We start from the raw sequence: 16,973 nt of genomic DNA, 5'->3' as shown, positions 1-16,973 counted from the left end.
ATGTTATTCGACGCTGGGTGGGTGCCGGGGCCGTTTCCAACTTTAGAAAAGTTCCTGGATTTGAACCGGCCGGGGATCGAACCCGGGACCTTTAGCATGGTAGTCAGACGCGTTACCGACTGAGCCAACATGGCCACAATATCGCTCATCTACCCATAGAAAAAAAGAATCACGCTAGCCTTCATTCTGATGACCAAATGACATAGCATTCATGAAAAGAATTAAAAATAATACTAGATCCAATCTTATTTCCTTAGGAAATTCCCATTAAAGAAGTGCTGTTCTTATTCAGTATCGGATAGCAGAGGTTGGCAAACCCTTCTAATTTTTTGTCCTATTCCAATGATGCAGACAAGAAGAAAGGAAAAGTTTTCACAATCAATCCCCCTTCTTGCTTTTCTTTTTCATTCCAGTCAACTAGAAAGGATTCCGTAAATCTGTGTGGGCAAAGAAGCAAATGGTGATAGTCCTGTTGTCAATTTTCCACTCTTGAGTGGGGAGGGAGAACTTTCATTGTCCAAATTCTAAGGCAGGCACCATTTAGCGAGAATCGGTTTGGCAACAATGCGCTTGTTATCTGATCCAGCGGCAGAGGAATCGGCCCATTGTATCTTTACTGGGGATGCAAGAAGTGCAGTTTTCCCTTCCTGTCCATCAAGGAAGGTGCGACAAATGCAAGCTGTGCCCTGCCTCCTCCCACCCACCTTTCACTGAACCATGCCTCTTTGATCCCTCCTCTCCCATGAAAGCCTAACATCTGGAAGTCGAAGGTCGCGTGGTCAACAGAACAGGTTTCTGCCAAATTTTAAGACATCGTCACAGCTCGGAAAACTTTTAAAGCAGGAAATGGAAGTTAGAAGGAACGTAAGATCGAGGTGAACGTCCTATTATTTAACATGGCCTTCTGCTGGGCCTGACTGGATGAACGTATTAAGCAGGAAAACGTGTAATGCGGGAACGTAAAATCGGGGTTTCACTGTACATTTATTTCTGAAGAAAATGTTGTTTTTTTTTAAAAAATGTCCTTTGTATTTAAAGAAGAAAGAAGTTAATTTTTGTAAATGTCTGTAAATGCTAAAATTACTGCATGCGGTTAATTGAAATGGCCAACAGATACAAATGCAAGCCTGGAAAAAATATGTATCAGTTAGGAACACTTAAAGGACAGAAATTCATTGTTTCATTATCAATATTTTTTATTAATACAATTTTTAAAAATGGGAAGTGACAAATGTTAGTTGAAATGATATGACCACCATCTAATCACATTGTTTGCACATAATGTTGATGCAGAGTTATAGAATTGTATTAATGCTGTTGGGATAAGTTTGTGGTGTTTGTTTTCCGTACAGTCCATGATTTTTTGCATGTTATGTTGTATTTACTACCTATGAAATTTTCCACACGTGAGAATAAAAATCATTCAGATGAGCAGCAGATTTAATAATGGGTATTTTCCACTCTTAATTTCAGCTGCTCCTCTCACATCTTTGCCAGAGAAGAATGATATTGTTGCAAGCAAATTCTTGGTGGATAACAATTACTACAGAGCAAGAGTCCTTGGAGTTAAGGATGCATCTGCCATTCGTGTGAGATACGTTGATTTTGGGAACATAGAAATAGTGCCATTAGAAAGACTGAAACCCTTGAATGAGGCTTTGAAAAAAGTGAGTTAATAATATTATCCATTATGTGGGAACTGATTAATTTGTTTATTGTGTATTATGAAGTCAAGACTAAATAAGAAACTACATTTTTTAATATGTATATTAGTAGAGAAAATGCAGTGAAAATGTTTCCAGATACTGGCTGTGAACATTTATTATTACACAAAATGGTCACTGGGGTTAGTGTTTTGGGTTTCTTATTGCATCAATATTCATATTTGTACTGTGTGTTTCTTATTGGTACCTTCAAACTGGATCTCTATATGCATCAATATTCATATTTGTACTGTGTGGTGTTGCGAAAACCTTTTTCCATCTGTCCACTAAAGATGAAGAAATTATTATGATTTTTTTTTTATTTAAGATGTAATTACATTTTTTTACAAACTAGTTCTGAGAATTTCATGTTTCTTTTTAGTATCCTCCATTCTGTGTTGGTTGCTCCCTCAAGAACGTTCCTGAACTGCCTTCGCCAAAGACCGTGGCTCAGTATCTAGGAGAACTAACAAAACAGGAGACTGTATTGCAACTGGTAAGTCAGGACTTTTATCTAAGTAGATATAATAGCAATGGATTTTTTTATGGATTGCAAAGTGCCATGTCACATTTTTTGGAATGCATCCTATACACTGTACCAGCTAACTGTAGGGCTGGGGGGGGGGGGGGCACATCCCCTGAATTTCAATGGAAAAAACATTAAAAATCAGGAGTTTGCCCCCTCTTCTCCCGCTATTTTGGGAAGAAGGCGCGAACTCTAGTATTCTTTTCTAAGAATGGACATTTATCAAGAGAATGAAACATGTTTCATGTTCTTGGGTGCCGTACAAGTTGAATAATAAGCCACAATTTGCATTTTTGGAGGATAATTGTTATAACTCTGGCACTATGGGAGCAATCTACTTCGGATAAGTTTTGTTTTGCAGCTAGACCATCAGAGCATTCAACTGTGTATAATTCAGAATGCCGGACCTAGGAAGAGGGGCTTGAGGGGGCGCGAACCCCGAATTTCAATGAAAAAAAACATAAATATGTGGAGTTTGCCTCCTCTTCTCCCACTTTTTTGGAGCGAAGGTGCAAACTTTAGTATTCTTTTCTAAGAATGGACCTTTCTCAAGAGAATGAAACATGTTTTATGTTTTTGGGTGCCATACAAGTTGAATAATAAGCCAAAATGTGAAACTCTGTTTTTAACGAAATATAGGTAATTTGCATATTGCTCAGAAAATTGTTATAACTCGGTCTCTATGGGAGCAATCTACTTCAGATAAGTTTTGTTTTGCAGCTAAAATATCGGAGCATGCAACCGTGTACAATTCAGAACACCGAACCGAAGAAGGGGGTTTGGCAGGGCGTGATCCCCAAATTTCAATGAAAAAAACATAAAAATCTGGAGTTTGCCCCCTCTTCTCCCGCTATTTGGGAAGAAGGCGCGAACTTTAGTATTCTTTTCAAAGAATGGACATTTCTCAAGAGAACATAACATGTTTCATGTTCTTGGGTGCCATACAAGTTGAATAATAAGCCAAAATGTGATTTTTTTTTTTTTTTTTTTCGAAAAATAGCAAATTTGCATTTTTTGAGGAAAATCGTTATAACTCTGGCACTATGGGAGCAATCTACTTCTTATAAGTTTTGTTTTGGAGCTAAAGCACCATAGCATGCAACCGTGTACAATTCAAAACGCCGAACCGGAGAAGTGAGGTTTGGGGGCGTGACCACCGAATTTCAATGAAAAAAAAACATAAAAATCTGGCGTTTGTCCCCTCTTCTCCTGCTATTTTGGAGAGAAGTCGCAAACCTTAGTATTCTCTTCCAAGAATGGACGTTTCCAAAGAGATTGAAACATGTTTCATGTTTCTGGATGCCATAAAAGTTGAATAATGAGCCAAAATGTTAAACTCTGTTCGGAAATGTGGCATGGATATGTTGCAGAGAGGGGGGAGGTTGGTCATCAATATGAATTTCCCATGCTTGCTCCAGACCTGTCAGAGTTTCCATCCAAACATAAGAGTATGAAAGTCCAAAAAGCACATTCATTTCGTAATCAGCACCATGGTACCATATGGTATCATCGGGGGAGTAAAGTTTAAGCCTCTAAATATTACGTGGAAAATGCATTGAATTATCATTTTTTCTTGTCCGTATGGAAGTAGTAAGGGGACTTGTCAACAGATGGAGGGGATAAGAGTGGGGGGCACCGTACGATAGTTGCCGGACGTCGTAGTAAGGCATTTTGTTGGGCAAACCGAAGGAACATGGAAACAACATCCAACAAAAATCGCATGCATAAACAAGAAGAGTTTTAGACTGCAAATATGCTGCTGGAATTTTATTACTCTTCTGGCTCACTTCACCTTATTTAATGTAGCAGTGCTCACCTTGAAACACACATTTGTTAAGGAGATCAAGGAACATTTCATGTTCTTCAAGTACCATATCTAATTTTATATCGGATCGGTAGAATATCGGTTATCGGTATCGGTAAATTTTATATCGGTACTTTATCGGTATCGGCCAAAATTTCATATCGGCCCATCCCTAATATATATATATATATATATCACGTATCATTTGATCAAGAAATCACTTCTGGTACCAATTTGGCCAATAGAGTACTGCATCGGACCACTTTTGCTCGCACAAACTCTATCTAATCTCCACTCAGCAATGCTACGCTGATCGTACCACACTCATAGTGGAATGATTGGCAACGTCCCGTATTTCAAAGCCCAATAAGCAGCACTGTCAACCTAAAACCCATACATGGAAGGAATCACTCTATGCAATTACAATTCTAATTAATAATGTTGTATATTATATGAGACTCAAATACAACACACATGAAAGAAATTATGCAATATCTACAGACCGAAACATAAAATTGATACACATGCTGAGAGACCTACCTAAGCAATTAGAAATATCGTATGACAGTGCAACAAGTACGTGTACATCATTGTTCACTTACAGAAAAGTATAATCATACTGCGAAATAATAAAATGCAATTATAACATTCAATCGAACATCATTTCAATGTGACAATAATCGTAGAAACATAAAATGTCAGCCTCAACAGTTTCAGCCCATAATCATATATTTCATATTGTATCTAAAGATATCTGTTTGGTGGTTACGCAGAGATAGGTAATTAACTCTCATAAACTTACTTTTCATTTGTCCGTGAAAATTTCATTCGCGATTGATTTCACCACCTGTCTGGTGGCTTTTTTCGCTTGTGCTCATGGCGGCGCTAGTTGACACAGTCCTTTCACTTTCTGCCATTCCCGTGCGGGCATAGTGCTTCCTCCTTTTACCGTTGTCTGCTTTCGTGGAGCTGCGCTTGTTCGTAAGTGCAAGCACACTTTTTTGCAAACAATTGAGGTCCGTGCTTGGTTTCTTGTCGTGGGGGAGGAGCAGGTTTGGTGGGTGCGCATATTCCTGATGGGGGGGGGAAGCCACTAGTGCTGCCACTAGCACAAGTGGAAGAAGGAACCACGCCGCCCGCAGCAAGACTACACGCTTGATGAAGCCACCAGATGGGTGGCGAAATCGATCGCGAAAGATATTTACGCAGAAAAATGAAATGTAAGTAAGTTTATCAGAGTTAATCATCTATTTCATTTTCACATATCTCTGTAAGATACACAAAACTGAATTTTAACCTGAAGATGATGACTATGTTTTCTTATTGTTCACTTTCTTTTCGTCTTTTACTTCACAATCCATATTTGAGGGCTACATAGACAAATTACGGAAATACGTCTACTAATAGGATCCGAGAGTTTGAATGTATTTCGCTCGTTTGGTCTTTTTTCGCCCGAGCAGAAGAACTATCAATTCTGTGTGCCATCTAGCGTTGCCCGTGTGAACTATTTGCCTTTCTAGCGTAAAACTCTCATGGCAGCACTCATTGGCCAAGTATGTTGAACACTACTGAGGTTCTACATCCAATTCATACTCGTCGTGATTAGTCATAGCAATGTAGAAAGAGAAAAATCCAATATGAAGTCACTCCTACTATACACACACACAATGAATGCATGTGAAATGCGTAATGTTTGGATCTATCAAAAGTAATAGTTGGCCTTAACCTGCCTTCATTGGCATTATTTGTTTCCACACAAGTTTTTTTTGCGAGCCTGTTATCGTATTTCTTACTTATTATAAGGCAAGTGATGATGCATTATGTTTGCTTTATAGGTGAGTATCGATGATAAAAAGAATGTAGAATTAAAACTAATGGACGGAACAAACATCAACGAGAAGGTTGCAGCTTTCTTTGTGCCTCAGTGGAAGAAGAGTTTAGAAGCAGGTGATGATCCAGCAGATTATGGTACGTATACAGTTATTTTTAAAATTGTTACTAATTTTACAGAGCCAATATTTCTGTAAATAACTTAATGTATGCTGTAATATGCTATTTTTTGGTGAACATGAAATTTAAAATTCACATACACTTTTGAAATCACTTGCCCAAGTGAAAAACCCATCAAGTACTTTATCACATACAATGTATTAAAGAGATGAATATATGAAGCAAGTTCTTCAATAAACACTATCAGTTTGTATTGGAACAGTACTCTACTACTAAGTATTATGAATCATCAAGAATAGCCAAAAATGTGAGAATGAGGAAACCATGCCTTGTATAAGGACAACATTATGGTCATATGTTGCCAGAATTATAAATTACTAGAGACAAATGCTAGATAACACATTTTCAGGTTTTTGAAAGCTGTGAAGTACATTTTGTTACCATGTTTTGTCAGGAAATGATGTGAAATAAACTCTTAAACATGAAATTTAGGGTTTATTTACCAACGTGACACCTTCTGAGGTCTGAATTATCCTGCAAGTTATGCAAATGCTGGAAAATTGATTAATTCTGCTGTACATATTTGAGAAGAAAAAATGGGACACACTTACACAGGAATAAACTTAATACTCTGATAACTGTACAAATGAATGTGCTATTAAAAGTGAAACGCTAATTTTGTGTAATAACTAGTTTTTAAATCAAATTCACCATTTTAACACCAATGTGCCATTTTATATACCACTTTCGATCCCGAAATATGCCCAGTTTTTGTACAGATTTCTTGATACCGATTTCTTGATCTTTCATTTACCATAAATACGTGGCTCTATAAATTACATATAAAATACAAAGAATCTGTGAAGACTAGATGAAAGCAAACTAAGTTTCCTTTAAAAAGAAATGTGTTTATTTTCCATTGCTATTTCAGTTTATTTCTATTTACATCCTGTGCATTTTTAATGAATGTAATTTAACTGATTTTGGTTCAGTGCTTGTCAACAGCTTCATTGTACTTCTTGAAGCTCTCCTTGCCTAAAACAAAGTGAATGAATGTGAACTTAGAAATGAAACTGTTTTGGAGAGTTATATTAAAGTTCTCTTTCAAGATAGGAATTTGCGAGAAATGCAATGAGCAAGTTATTGTGTAATTTCTTCATTGAACTCTCATTCTAAATCATTCTCGTTGTCTTCTACTTTCAGATGGCGTCTTGGATTCAAACTATTTAAAATTCAATGAGCTCGAGGAGGGGAAGGAGGTGGAGTTCCTGTGTCTGTCTCAGCCAAGGCCTGGCATCATCTACGCCTGCCTGGCCGATCCTGTTCTTCTGAACAAGTTGCATCTCTTGCAGCAAGAGATCAACGAATATTGCAACATGATTGGTGTCAAGCCATACACTCCAAGGAAGAAGGAAGTTTGTCTTGCCAAGTTCACAGGTAAAGATCACGATTGACTGGTTTAAACTTAGATTAAAAAACCAATAGTTATTCCTTAATAATAATAATAATTAATAAAAATTTTAAAAATGGAGTTTTTACATTTCCTTATTTTAATGAACAGTGAAGTGGATAAAAGTGAAGGTTAATCATTAACACATTAATGGCAATGCTTTGGTACAGATTGAATAAGATATACTTACTTAATGCAATAGTACAATATTAAAAATGTAATTTGTGATATTGTACAAAATGCAAAGTAGGCATGCTTCATTATTATAAAAAATCATAGTTTTATGTTTTTTACAAATAATAATTGATCACATTTATGTGAGTGTTTATTATTTTAATGTGATATTTTCAGTTTTTCTCAAATGATATCACAGGGCTAGTTAACAGTAATGAGTTCCACTCATGAAAAAAATGAATGCTATCTTTCTAGTAAGAGCCATGGTGGTCTAATCAGTAGGGAGTCTGACTGCCATGCAGGAGACCTGGGTTAGATTCCCGAAGTGGGTGATCTGGGTTGAAATTCTTGCTGCCTTGTTCCGGCAAAATGCTGCTCTGGGGCCAACCGTAAATGTGGCTGGAGCATGGTGCTGACCACATCACCTCCAAAATGGCAGAGATGGAGAATGTGAGAGACCCTACCTTCACATCCCCTAAATGTGCCTTCATGGCATGGTGCTATATGCATGGAAACTTCTATCTTTACCATCTTTCTAGTATTGCTACTAAACTTATGAATGTGTAGACTTTGATATTTTCTGTTTGAAAAATTATAGGAAACTGGTATGTTTAAGGAACCATTTTATTATTTTATAAAGAAGGTTTGATGGGCATGAAGAGGGGTCAGGGGCTGTTTGACTGCTGATTCAACAACTCTCTGGCAATTGGCCTTGCTGGTTTCAGATTGAATGTAAAATACAGGTACCATACCAGAACTTCACGTTTCATATTCTATTATTTCATTGTGCAATAATTTCAGATGGAGAGTGGTACAGGGGAGTGGCACTGGATGTGCAGCATTCCACCTCCAACATCCTGTTCTTAGACTATGGCAACACTGCAGAAGTGGATCGTGCTGACATTCGGAAGGGAATACCAGAGTTTGTACAGCTACCAGTCGTTGGCACTCTTTACTGTGTAAAAGGTACAGTTACCTTATATCTAGAAAACATAGTTTTAACAATTACATACAGTGAAATCTGCCATTAGCAGACCCTTTATTAAACTGAAATTGGGGTGTAAGGTGCGAACTTCTGCTAAGGTGCCCAAAAGTCAACCTCACTTCCACATTGTACACCCTGGACTGCATTTTGCAGACTAACGAGGCTCTGGCGACTGGCACTAGGACCAGTATAATTCTGTATTTTGTCCTTGTGTGTGCTGAGTGTCCCTTTACAGCCTCAGCTTTTAACCAATCAGAATGTTTTAATGTTTTAGCTAGAGATTTTAGTTATGGCTAGTTGTGTTCTTATGTGTTTTGGATAAGGTAAGGGGCTGTATCCCGTATAACATGACTGGTGCAAAAAAATAGCCTTTAAGTGCTGACACACCCAAAAGTTTAAATTTAATTCAAATTAAGCTGAAATTGTTTCCAGTCATGTAACTTTAAAGCTAAAAAAACATGTTAAATTGCCTGGATTAAACGTAAACGGTCTTAACATGGAAACTGAAATCAAAAGATGCCTTTATGTAGAAAATTTCCCATGTTCCGGAATGCATCCTTCAGAAAAAAATGTTATCTCTGTTTTTCCTATTTCCATACTAATAACTAGGGCTAGGATTTTGATGCAAATGCATCTTTTTTTGGTAAGGCAGAAACGTTGCATAAGTATATAGGAACTTGTTTTAAACGTAAGTGAATAAATTTGGATGCCTTTGTTACGGCATTTATTGCATTTTTTGACCCTTTTTGGAGTAAAGGCCATTTTTTTAACTTTTTAAACCATTTAATTCATTTTTTTGGCGTTTTATGTCATCTGATGCATTTTTCTATATTTTGGTGAAAGAAGGGGCATTTTACATGCAAATTTAACCCTTTGAAGGAGAGAGGTTCCCAACTCTCATCCCATTGCCTTCAACGCAGTTCTAAATGCCTGTGTTTGAAGAAACAAAGAAATTTTGTGCAGTATTGTTGATACTGTTGTGTAACAATTGAGCTCAATGTGATTTCCCCCTCGATCAGTAAATACATTGTCGCCGAATGGATTATTGTTCAAAAAGAAGGGTACATAGTTTTGTGCTCTGTATTCAACATTTTGTCAGGGAAACAATTTGCACTCCATGGAATTGAAAGTGACTTAACAGAAAGTGATATTGTCAATTTCAAGTCAAGTTCGTTGTAAGTAGAGAGAAGTTTTTCCATGTACAATCAGGCTCTCTTGTCCGACAACCATTCATTTTTGAAAATTTGCATATGATTTTCATTGTGTACTGGAACTCTGTAATTAAAAGTGTAAAGATTACAATAAGTGAACTTTTTTACTTGTACTACCATGCGCAATGAACATGTGATAGATACTGTAACGTTAATTTGTAATTTCTCTTGGTAGTTTATACATTTCTTCTACAAATCTTTCAGAATTTTTAGGTCATTTTTCTAAGTTTAAAGGGCATTTTCTGGAAATTATTAGGTCAATTTTAAGGTCATTAAAATTCTAGTCTTACTAATAACCTATCAAACACAATTGTTTTCCCCTTCTGGAAATTGTACTCAACAGGCTTAAATTTTGTGTGTACGTTAGTCTGGCAGTTGAATGAAGCTCCTTTCAATGGCTGCAATGCTGAAGACGACACAATGTAAATACATGCAAAATGGATGTCAATGCCCTAGTTTAGAATTTTAGAGAAAGTAGGAAAGGAGAAGAGGGAAATATTACGTTGGAAGAAGAAAAGTTTGAAAGTGAAGACTTAACAAGATGATGTCAAAAGTTTAAAGGAACTGCAACAATGACCCTACAATGGAATGATTCAGATATGCTTAGGATGATTTCTCAGGCTAAAGTGTTTATGGAAAGTCAGGCAGCCCAGGGGGTAGACTGTGTATAGAAAACCCTGCTTCAAACTGTGAAAAATAATTTACAGATCTCTTCAGTATAATGTTTGCATGTGTTCAATTTCAATGTGAATAAATACTGTTCATGAGTATGGCTTGTATTTAATTTCATCTCAATGTTTAGGCATTATTTAGCCAAGACGAAGATGGAGGGACAACGTTGAGATGGACCTAAGGGAAATCGGTAGGGATGGAAAAGAGTATATAGAACTTGCTCAAAATAGGGAAACATGGAAGGCCTGTGTTGCTGCAGCCATGAACCTTCGGGTTTAAGAAGGCTAGAGAGTTAGTTAGTTAGTTTAGGCATTATACCTGCAGAAAAAATTCTTGCTCACTTCAGATTCCGTTGAAAGCAGGTTTCACTGTGTTTGTATGTGTTGCATTTAGAATTAGCAATGTATAATTGTTAAACATTTTTGACTAAGTACAACTGACATGTACGTTTCTATTCAGATGAAGTGGCACATTCTTTTGGTGCACTTTTATCTGAACAGAAATATACAAGGAATTTCCCTCGTGTATCATGATTTTCTAAAATCAATTTGCAACTTGCAGAATTTTTTTTTTTAGGTAGTACTCTTCAGTGACTGACATATTATTTTAAAATGTGTGTATTTTATCACTGCCATGATATATCTACGAGGAATTCCAGAATGTAATAAGAAAAAAGAAGGAAAGAAGTTAGTTGAACAAAACCTTTTTACTCTTAAAATATATACTTTGAGCTATTTTTCTACACAGGCACCTGTGACATACCATTCTGCCAGTCCATTGTGATTTTCCTACACTGTTGTCTCTGTTGATTTGTCCATCACCATAAATCTCAATGATTTAATGTTGAATTTCCAGAGGTAATTTTTTCTAGTGTGCAAGATCCGAATGACAGCCCTCACTTTACACTTGGCAGAATTCTTGATTTTGTGGTTCATCTCGACTGCCCACAGAAACACGTGCACAACTGACTCATACTTGTCTACCTTGGGTAACACCTGTGTATCCCTCTATTGATACAGTATCCTTCCGACAATGGACAGTTGGCAGAAGTCTATGACAAGGGTATACAAATACTTGTCTCCCAGTGCGATAAGTGCCTCAATGCCTTGGGTGTCTGTAGAAAATAGTTCAAGGTATTTACTTTGAGTAAAAAGGTTTTGTTCAACTATCTTCTTTTGTTATGTTTTTATTACCAAACAGTGAAAACTTGATGTTACTTCTTTCAGGGAGGGAACCAAGTTGAAAGGACTTAAAATGCAGGAAAATTTTATAGCATTTTGCTGTGTTGAGACAATCAAGGTTGGATGCCAAATGTAGGAAAATGTAACATTAGGTTTCACTTTAATACTTTGTGGCCTCATACTAAACCTACATGCTTGTCCCCTCACTCTACCATACATTGCATGACATGGTTTTATCTTTTGTTCTTATTTCTAGGCTGTGATAACATGGATGAAAAATTGGAGAATAGATTTAAGGAATTGGTGGAAACAAACCAGGTGTACACAGGGAAAGTTTGTGAGAATCAGAGCATCTACATCAATGGAGTGTCAGATGTTCTGGAGAAGGAGTGTCCCGAGGTGCCAATGCCAAATGCCTCCTAATCCCAGATTATGGTTGCATTCTCTCAGGTAAGGTTTCCCAATACTTTGGGGAATTTATTTCACTGTCCTCTTGACAAGAAACAACACTTGGTAACTTCTTATTTGAATACCACTTTGAAGTTTTTCCCATTGCTTTCCTTCATTTGCTATGTTGATACCACACAAACATGAGTGCAGGGAAAGAGGCATGCACTGCCAATTTGTCTGTGGTGTGGGCCTCACCACAAACGAGTATGCTATCTATTGGGCATTCATTCTCAAGACATCTTTTTGCGAAGGGGAACCCATTTTTATGAAGAGGTGGAGAGAAATCCACCTTGCATGATGGCTTGGGCTGGAACAAGTACATCCCTGTTTCTTGGCCCTTTCTTCTTCCAAGACTTCAAGTCCTTGCTACTGGGCCAGCTTGCCAGGACATGCTTAATGAATGGTGCCACGAGTGCAACAAGCGGGTATCAAAGACACTTGTCCTGCAACAGGATGGAGCACTGCCACATTCATGGATGAGACCTTTACTGGGCAGGGTGGTGGAAGAGGTTGTGCAGCTTCTGTGGCTCCTTTTGCCTCGCCTGACCCGATTTGAGAGAGTCCGAAATAACCAGCATTGCATGATGCAAGATCCGTGAACAGCTGTGGAAGAAATCTAAGCACAGACGACCCTCAGATTTTCTCTGCCAGGTCAAGGCACACTATTCAGCTGTGCCATGTCAATGGCGGTCAGTATACCAATGTTCTGGTCTCAAGCCATCATGTAAGTGTCCATATCAAGCATTCAACCGTAACCAACATAGTTTTGAAAGTAAAGGGGAGGCATGTCCACTTCCATCCATCCTGTATTCTCCAAACCATACAACCTGAGCTACTACCTGCATGCATAGCAGGCAATCTTCAAAGAGTAAACCTGTGTCTGAGGTTTTGTGTGATAGTGAACTTCCATAAATTGCACCAGAGATATACAGAACAGACCTCGGACACCTCAAGAACTTTTTGAACAGCAAGTTATATAAGTTGTTTGAATGTGCATCCCTAGTTTATATTTAAGGAAAAGAGGTTTGAAATATTTTTTTTAATGTTTTTCAGGTGGTGTACATGTTGGATTACTACCATGGACCAAACTTTGGACTTGATTTCATAAGAACTGGTTGAGTGTTGACTTATTGTGAAGTTTACTACATGTAAAAATATTTTGTACCTTTTTATAATTAATTTTAGTAATAGTCCATATGAAAACTTCATTGTACCAAGTGTTTTGGTTTATTTTCTGCTTTTCAGTTGTTTAAAACAATAATTGTTAAAAACACATTAGGAGACTATATGTTGTGAAGTTTTGATATGGTTATAATACATTAGAATTTCATTTTTATTTACTGATTTATGAAACTTCCATGGGATGTGGCACAAGACCTAAAACACTTTGTTTGGTTACTTGTTTCATTAATGTTGTCATGTTTATGTTTGAAGAGAATTAATGTTGAATGACTGTGATACAATGTCAATGGTATCTTGGGTTGTGTATTTTGTCACTGCAGTTATAAAATTGTGCAGAAAAGAGGAGTAGATCTTAGAGGAGAATGTAACCTACATTAACAGTTTGTCCTTTCTAAAATGTATGCTGTAGTTTCTTACTGTTACGTTTGCATCCATTGATTCACTTATCACATTTAGATAATATTTTTATAGTTATATCACACTTATGACTAATACAATTGATTTAATGCAAATATTGTTGAGATTCCTCTGAAGTATACTGAATAACAAAATGGATCCTCTACTTGTGGGTTATCATAAAAGATATTAATCGTATGAACTCAAATCAGAGTTCGGTAGTTGTGTGTACCTTTGTTTTTTAGAAGGTTAGTGAAAGTATTTTCAGGCAATGTTTGCACTACAGAGGTGGTCCATTTTACTTGTTTTCATCCAAGTCTCCTTTTCTATTGAGCTTGAATAATATGCCGAGAACATATCCTGCCTCCCTCCCCAGCACACACTTTCCTGAAAAGTGCCATGCCATCTTGGTTTCTTGCCTAATCATTTAAGAATTTTACAAAAATATAAACATTGCAATATCCACATTATAGATGCATCATGAGGTACAGTTCGTGTGCATCATTCCATTTCCTCCAGATTACCAGTACTGCTTACACTTCGATTTTTTTAGACTAACATATTAAGTTGCCACAGACCCTTGAAAGGTCAAGGAGTTTGAGTATCTTTATTTAACCTCTTACCCAAATAGTGCTGGATGGTTTTTAGTTTTAAACTGCCATGAGTTGGTCAGGTCATTTTGCACTTACCTAGATTCATGAGGTAAGGCACAGTGCTGGTTCACCAGATGGAAAGTAAATGTCAGTTGAATAGAGTAAGTGCCACCGTAATGTACTGTTCGTATAAATATTTTACTCTGTGGCACAATATTCAGTCTTGAAACACACTTCCATATACAGGATGAGCGATGATGATTTCCTCCACTGTCTTGAATTTCAAGTATTCCACGTACCTGAAGTAAGTCAGGTGTAGATTTTGGCAGCTCTTGAGTATTTTGATATACAAGTCAACACTCAATAAAGCAATCTATTTTCATTTATACTTACTTATTTAAACTTACATATTCAAGCAACTTTTTATTAATAATACAATACCATACAATTATCCACTAATCTTATATGTATAATACTTAAATCACATAACTATGTTTACCTATACACACAGCATAATGTAAAATGGGGTTACTTTAATAATAATATGAAGTAGAAAGTGTTTTCTGCAAACTGTTAGCAGCTGCAATTGAACTAGGGTTCGAGTTGTTCGTCAGGAGAATGACTATGATCTTGTCATCAATGTCATGACGTGAATCCATAGAAAATGTTTCAAAATACTGTTATATGTACACAACCAGTATATATTTTCAATCACATGTAGAATAAGACAGAGGCAGGTAAAGGGAGGCTAAAGAAAATTTGTTTAATACCATACTTTAAATATTCAGTGTTATAGTTATTATATACTTTACTCTAATTATCATATATAACATTATTAATGTGCTTGTTATTGTAAATATGTCCTAGCAGATGGTACTCTTCAATTTAAATATTGTTTCTGTTTTTTGTGACATAATTTTTATTTGGTAAGGTGTTGAAATGTTCACGTAATGATGGACCAGCACTGAATAGCAATTGTGCTGTTTGCCAGGAGAGTGGCATTTGCTTGCTGCAAAGGAGCATGCATTGAAATGTTAGTGCTTGAGTACCCTCTGCAGGTATGGCATACGTGGGGTCTTGTGCGCTTCATAATTACTCCATGGTTTCCCTTCATGTTGGGAGCTTTTGAAATGGAACAGAAGCTCCTACCACGTTTCAGTATCTTGAACATTGCCATATGTGATAGTTCATATTGAAGTCTCGGCAAGATGGCTGGACAATGTATAATGTGAATTCTAGTTGCTGCCAACATAATTATCTTCACCGATCTTGAAGTAAGTGATTTGGCATAATGCAAATGTGTCTCCTAGATGTAGTTACAATTTCTGTTGGAAATTCTTTGTTTCATGTACCCACAAACGACAATGCATAATATAGATTGCTTTTCACATCTGTGTTTCTTATTCAATACATACCATATTTATGCATGTATGATGTGAATCCAGGTTTTCATAGTCAGTCTTAAAGCTGGTGCTATGTAGACTAACAAGGGAGGTTATCTAAGTGTCCCTCTCAGATTTCCATGAAACTTGGTAGATATATAGAGGGGCCCAAAGGAAGAAATACGTGCTTATTTGTTTTGGCTAAAAAAAACTTTTAAGGGGCAAAACCCCCTTTCAAATGTCAAGATGAGGACAAATTGAAGTGGGGATTTGACCCCTCCGATTTCGATGAAACTTGGCAGGTGTATATAGGGGCCCAAAGGAAGATATAAGTGTTTTATCCGTAACAAAAACACTTATTTCTTTGGGAGCCTCTATGCACCTGCCAAGTTTCATGGAAATCGGAGGGGGACGCTTAGATAACCTCCCTTCTAAGAGCAAAAACTGTGGCTATACGAGTCACCCATCCAAGATACCTCCCCCCTCAACCCACATTTAACTTCTGTAACCTTTCATGAACCTAACCTTGTAACAGAAGTAAGAAGAGAAGCTGAAGTAACAATTTTTGAGGAAGTTACCTTCCATACTTTCTCATGTTACAGCTCCTGTGTGACAGCAGGTGCACACTTAAGCTCTGCCTGTGCTCTGCATGCTCAAAGGAAATAATCATTGAAGATCGTGGCTGGGTAGATGTTGATTCTATTTTTTCCTTTCTTGCCAAGACAACCAAGCCTGGACAAGCAGAGATACATTTCTGTGCCTTGTAGGTCATTTTTAAGTATTTTTTCCATCTTTCTTACATTTTTCTTAATTTTTGAGGTTTAATTTTCTTCTACCCTGTTGTTTCGTGAATTTTAAATGCATGTGCTAGCATAATTTATGTATTTAGATTTCCTGACATGACATGGTCTTTTACTTAGCAAGTTCGCCATACAGTCAATGGAAATGCACAATATTATTTTTAACTGAAAGTTTGGCAATGGATTAAATGATTAATTTTGCTACATTTTTTTTTTATTAAAATACTTTGTGAAGCCTACTTTGAGGTTTCCTTGCTGGCCACTATAATCACTTTAATCTTGGGTTTTAGTAACAATATAAAACAAAATATAATTGATGTATGAGAAACACAACTCTATTTTCAGATGCTGACAGACTACTGTATCATGCAAGATCTACCCTGAAAGGAGGTTAATAACTTAGAAAAACCTTGAAGTAAAAATAAAGAACACTACATCAACACTTAATTGCTTTTTCCCCCTTTGCTCCAGTAGTTTAAAATGCCAAAAAACAGGTTTCGTCTAATTACAATGT

General features: G+C 36.8%; 1 protein-coding gene across 1 annotated transcript in view; it reads left to right on the top strand.

Annotated features, from left to right (window-relative positions):
* Positions 1-15,667, top strand: part of LOC145997162 (uncharacterized) — a 104,827-nt gene extending 89,160 nt beyond the window's left edge. The window contains exons 18-24 of the mRNA XM_083133845.1: positions 1,474-1,667; positions 2,086-2,199; positions 5,869-6,001; positions 7,187-7,420; positions 8,409-8,573; positions 11,913-12,106; positions 13,160-15,667. Coding sequence (XP_082989971.1) covers positions 1,474-1,667; positions 2,086-2,199; positions 5,869-6,001; positions 7,187-7,420; positions 8,409-8,573; positions 11,913-12,079 — 1,007 coding nt within the window. The 3' untranslated portion in view covers positions 12,080-12,106; positions 13,160-15,667. The remainder of the gene's footprint in view (positions 1-1,473; positions 1,668-2,085; positions 2,200-5,868; positions 6,002-7,186; positions 7,421-8,408; positions 8,574-11,912; positions 12,107-13,159) is intronic.
* The last annotated feature ends 1,306 nt before the right edge of the window (positions 15,668-16,973 follow it).

Source organism: Lepisma saccharinum, chromosome 1 (assembly GCF_977018435.1).
Source record: "Lepisma saccharinum chromosome 1, izLepSacc3.1, whole genome shotgun sequence".
Taxonomy (NCBI): domain Eukaryota; kingdom Metazoa; phylum Arthropoda; class Insecta; order Zygentoma; family Lepismatidae; genus Lepisma; species Lepisma saccharinum.
Note: the sequence above shows the minus strand (reverse complement) of the source record. Positions and strands in the feature narration are given on the sequence as shown.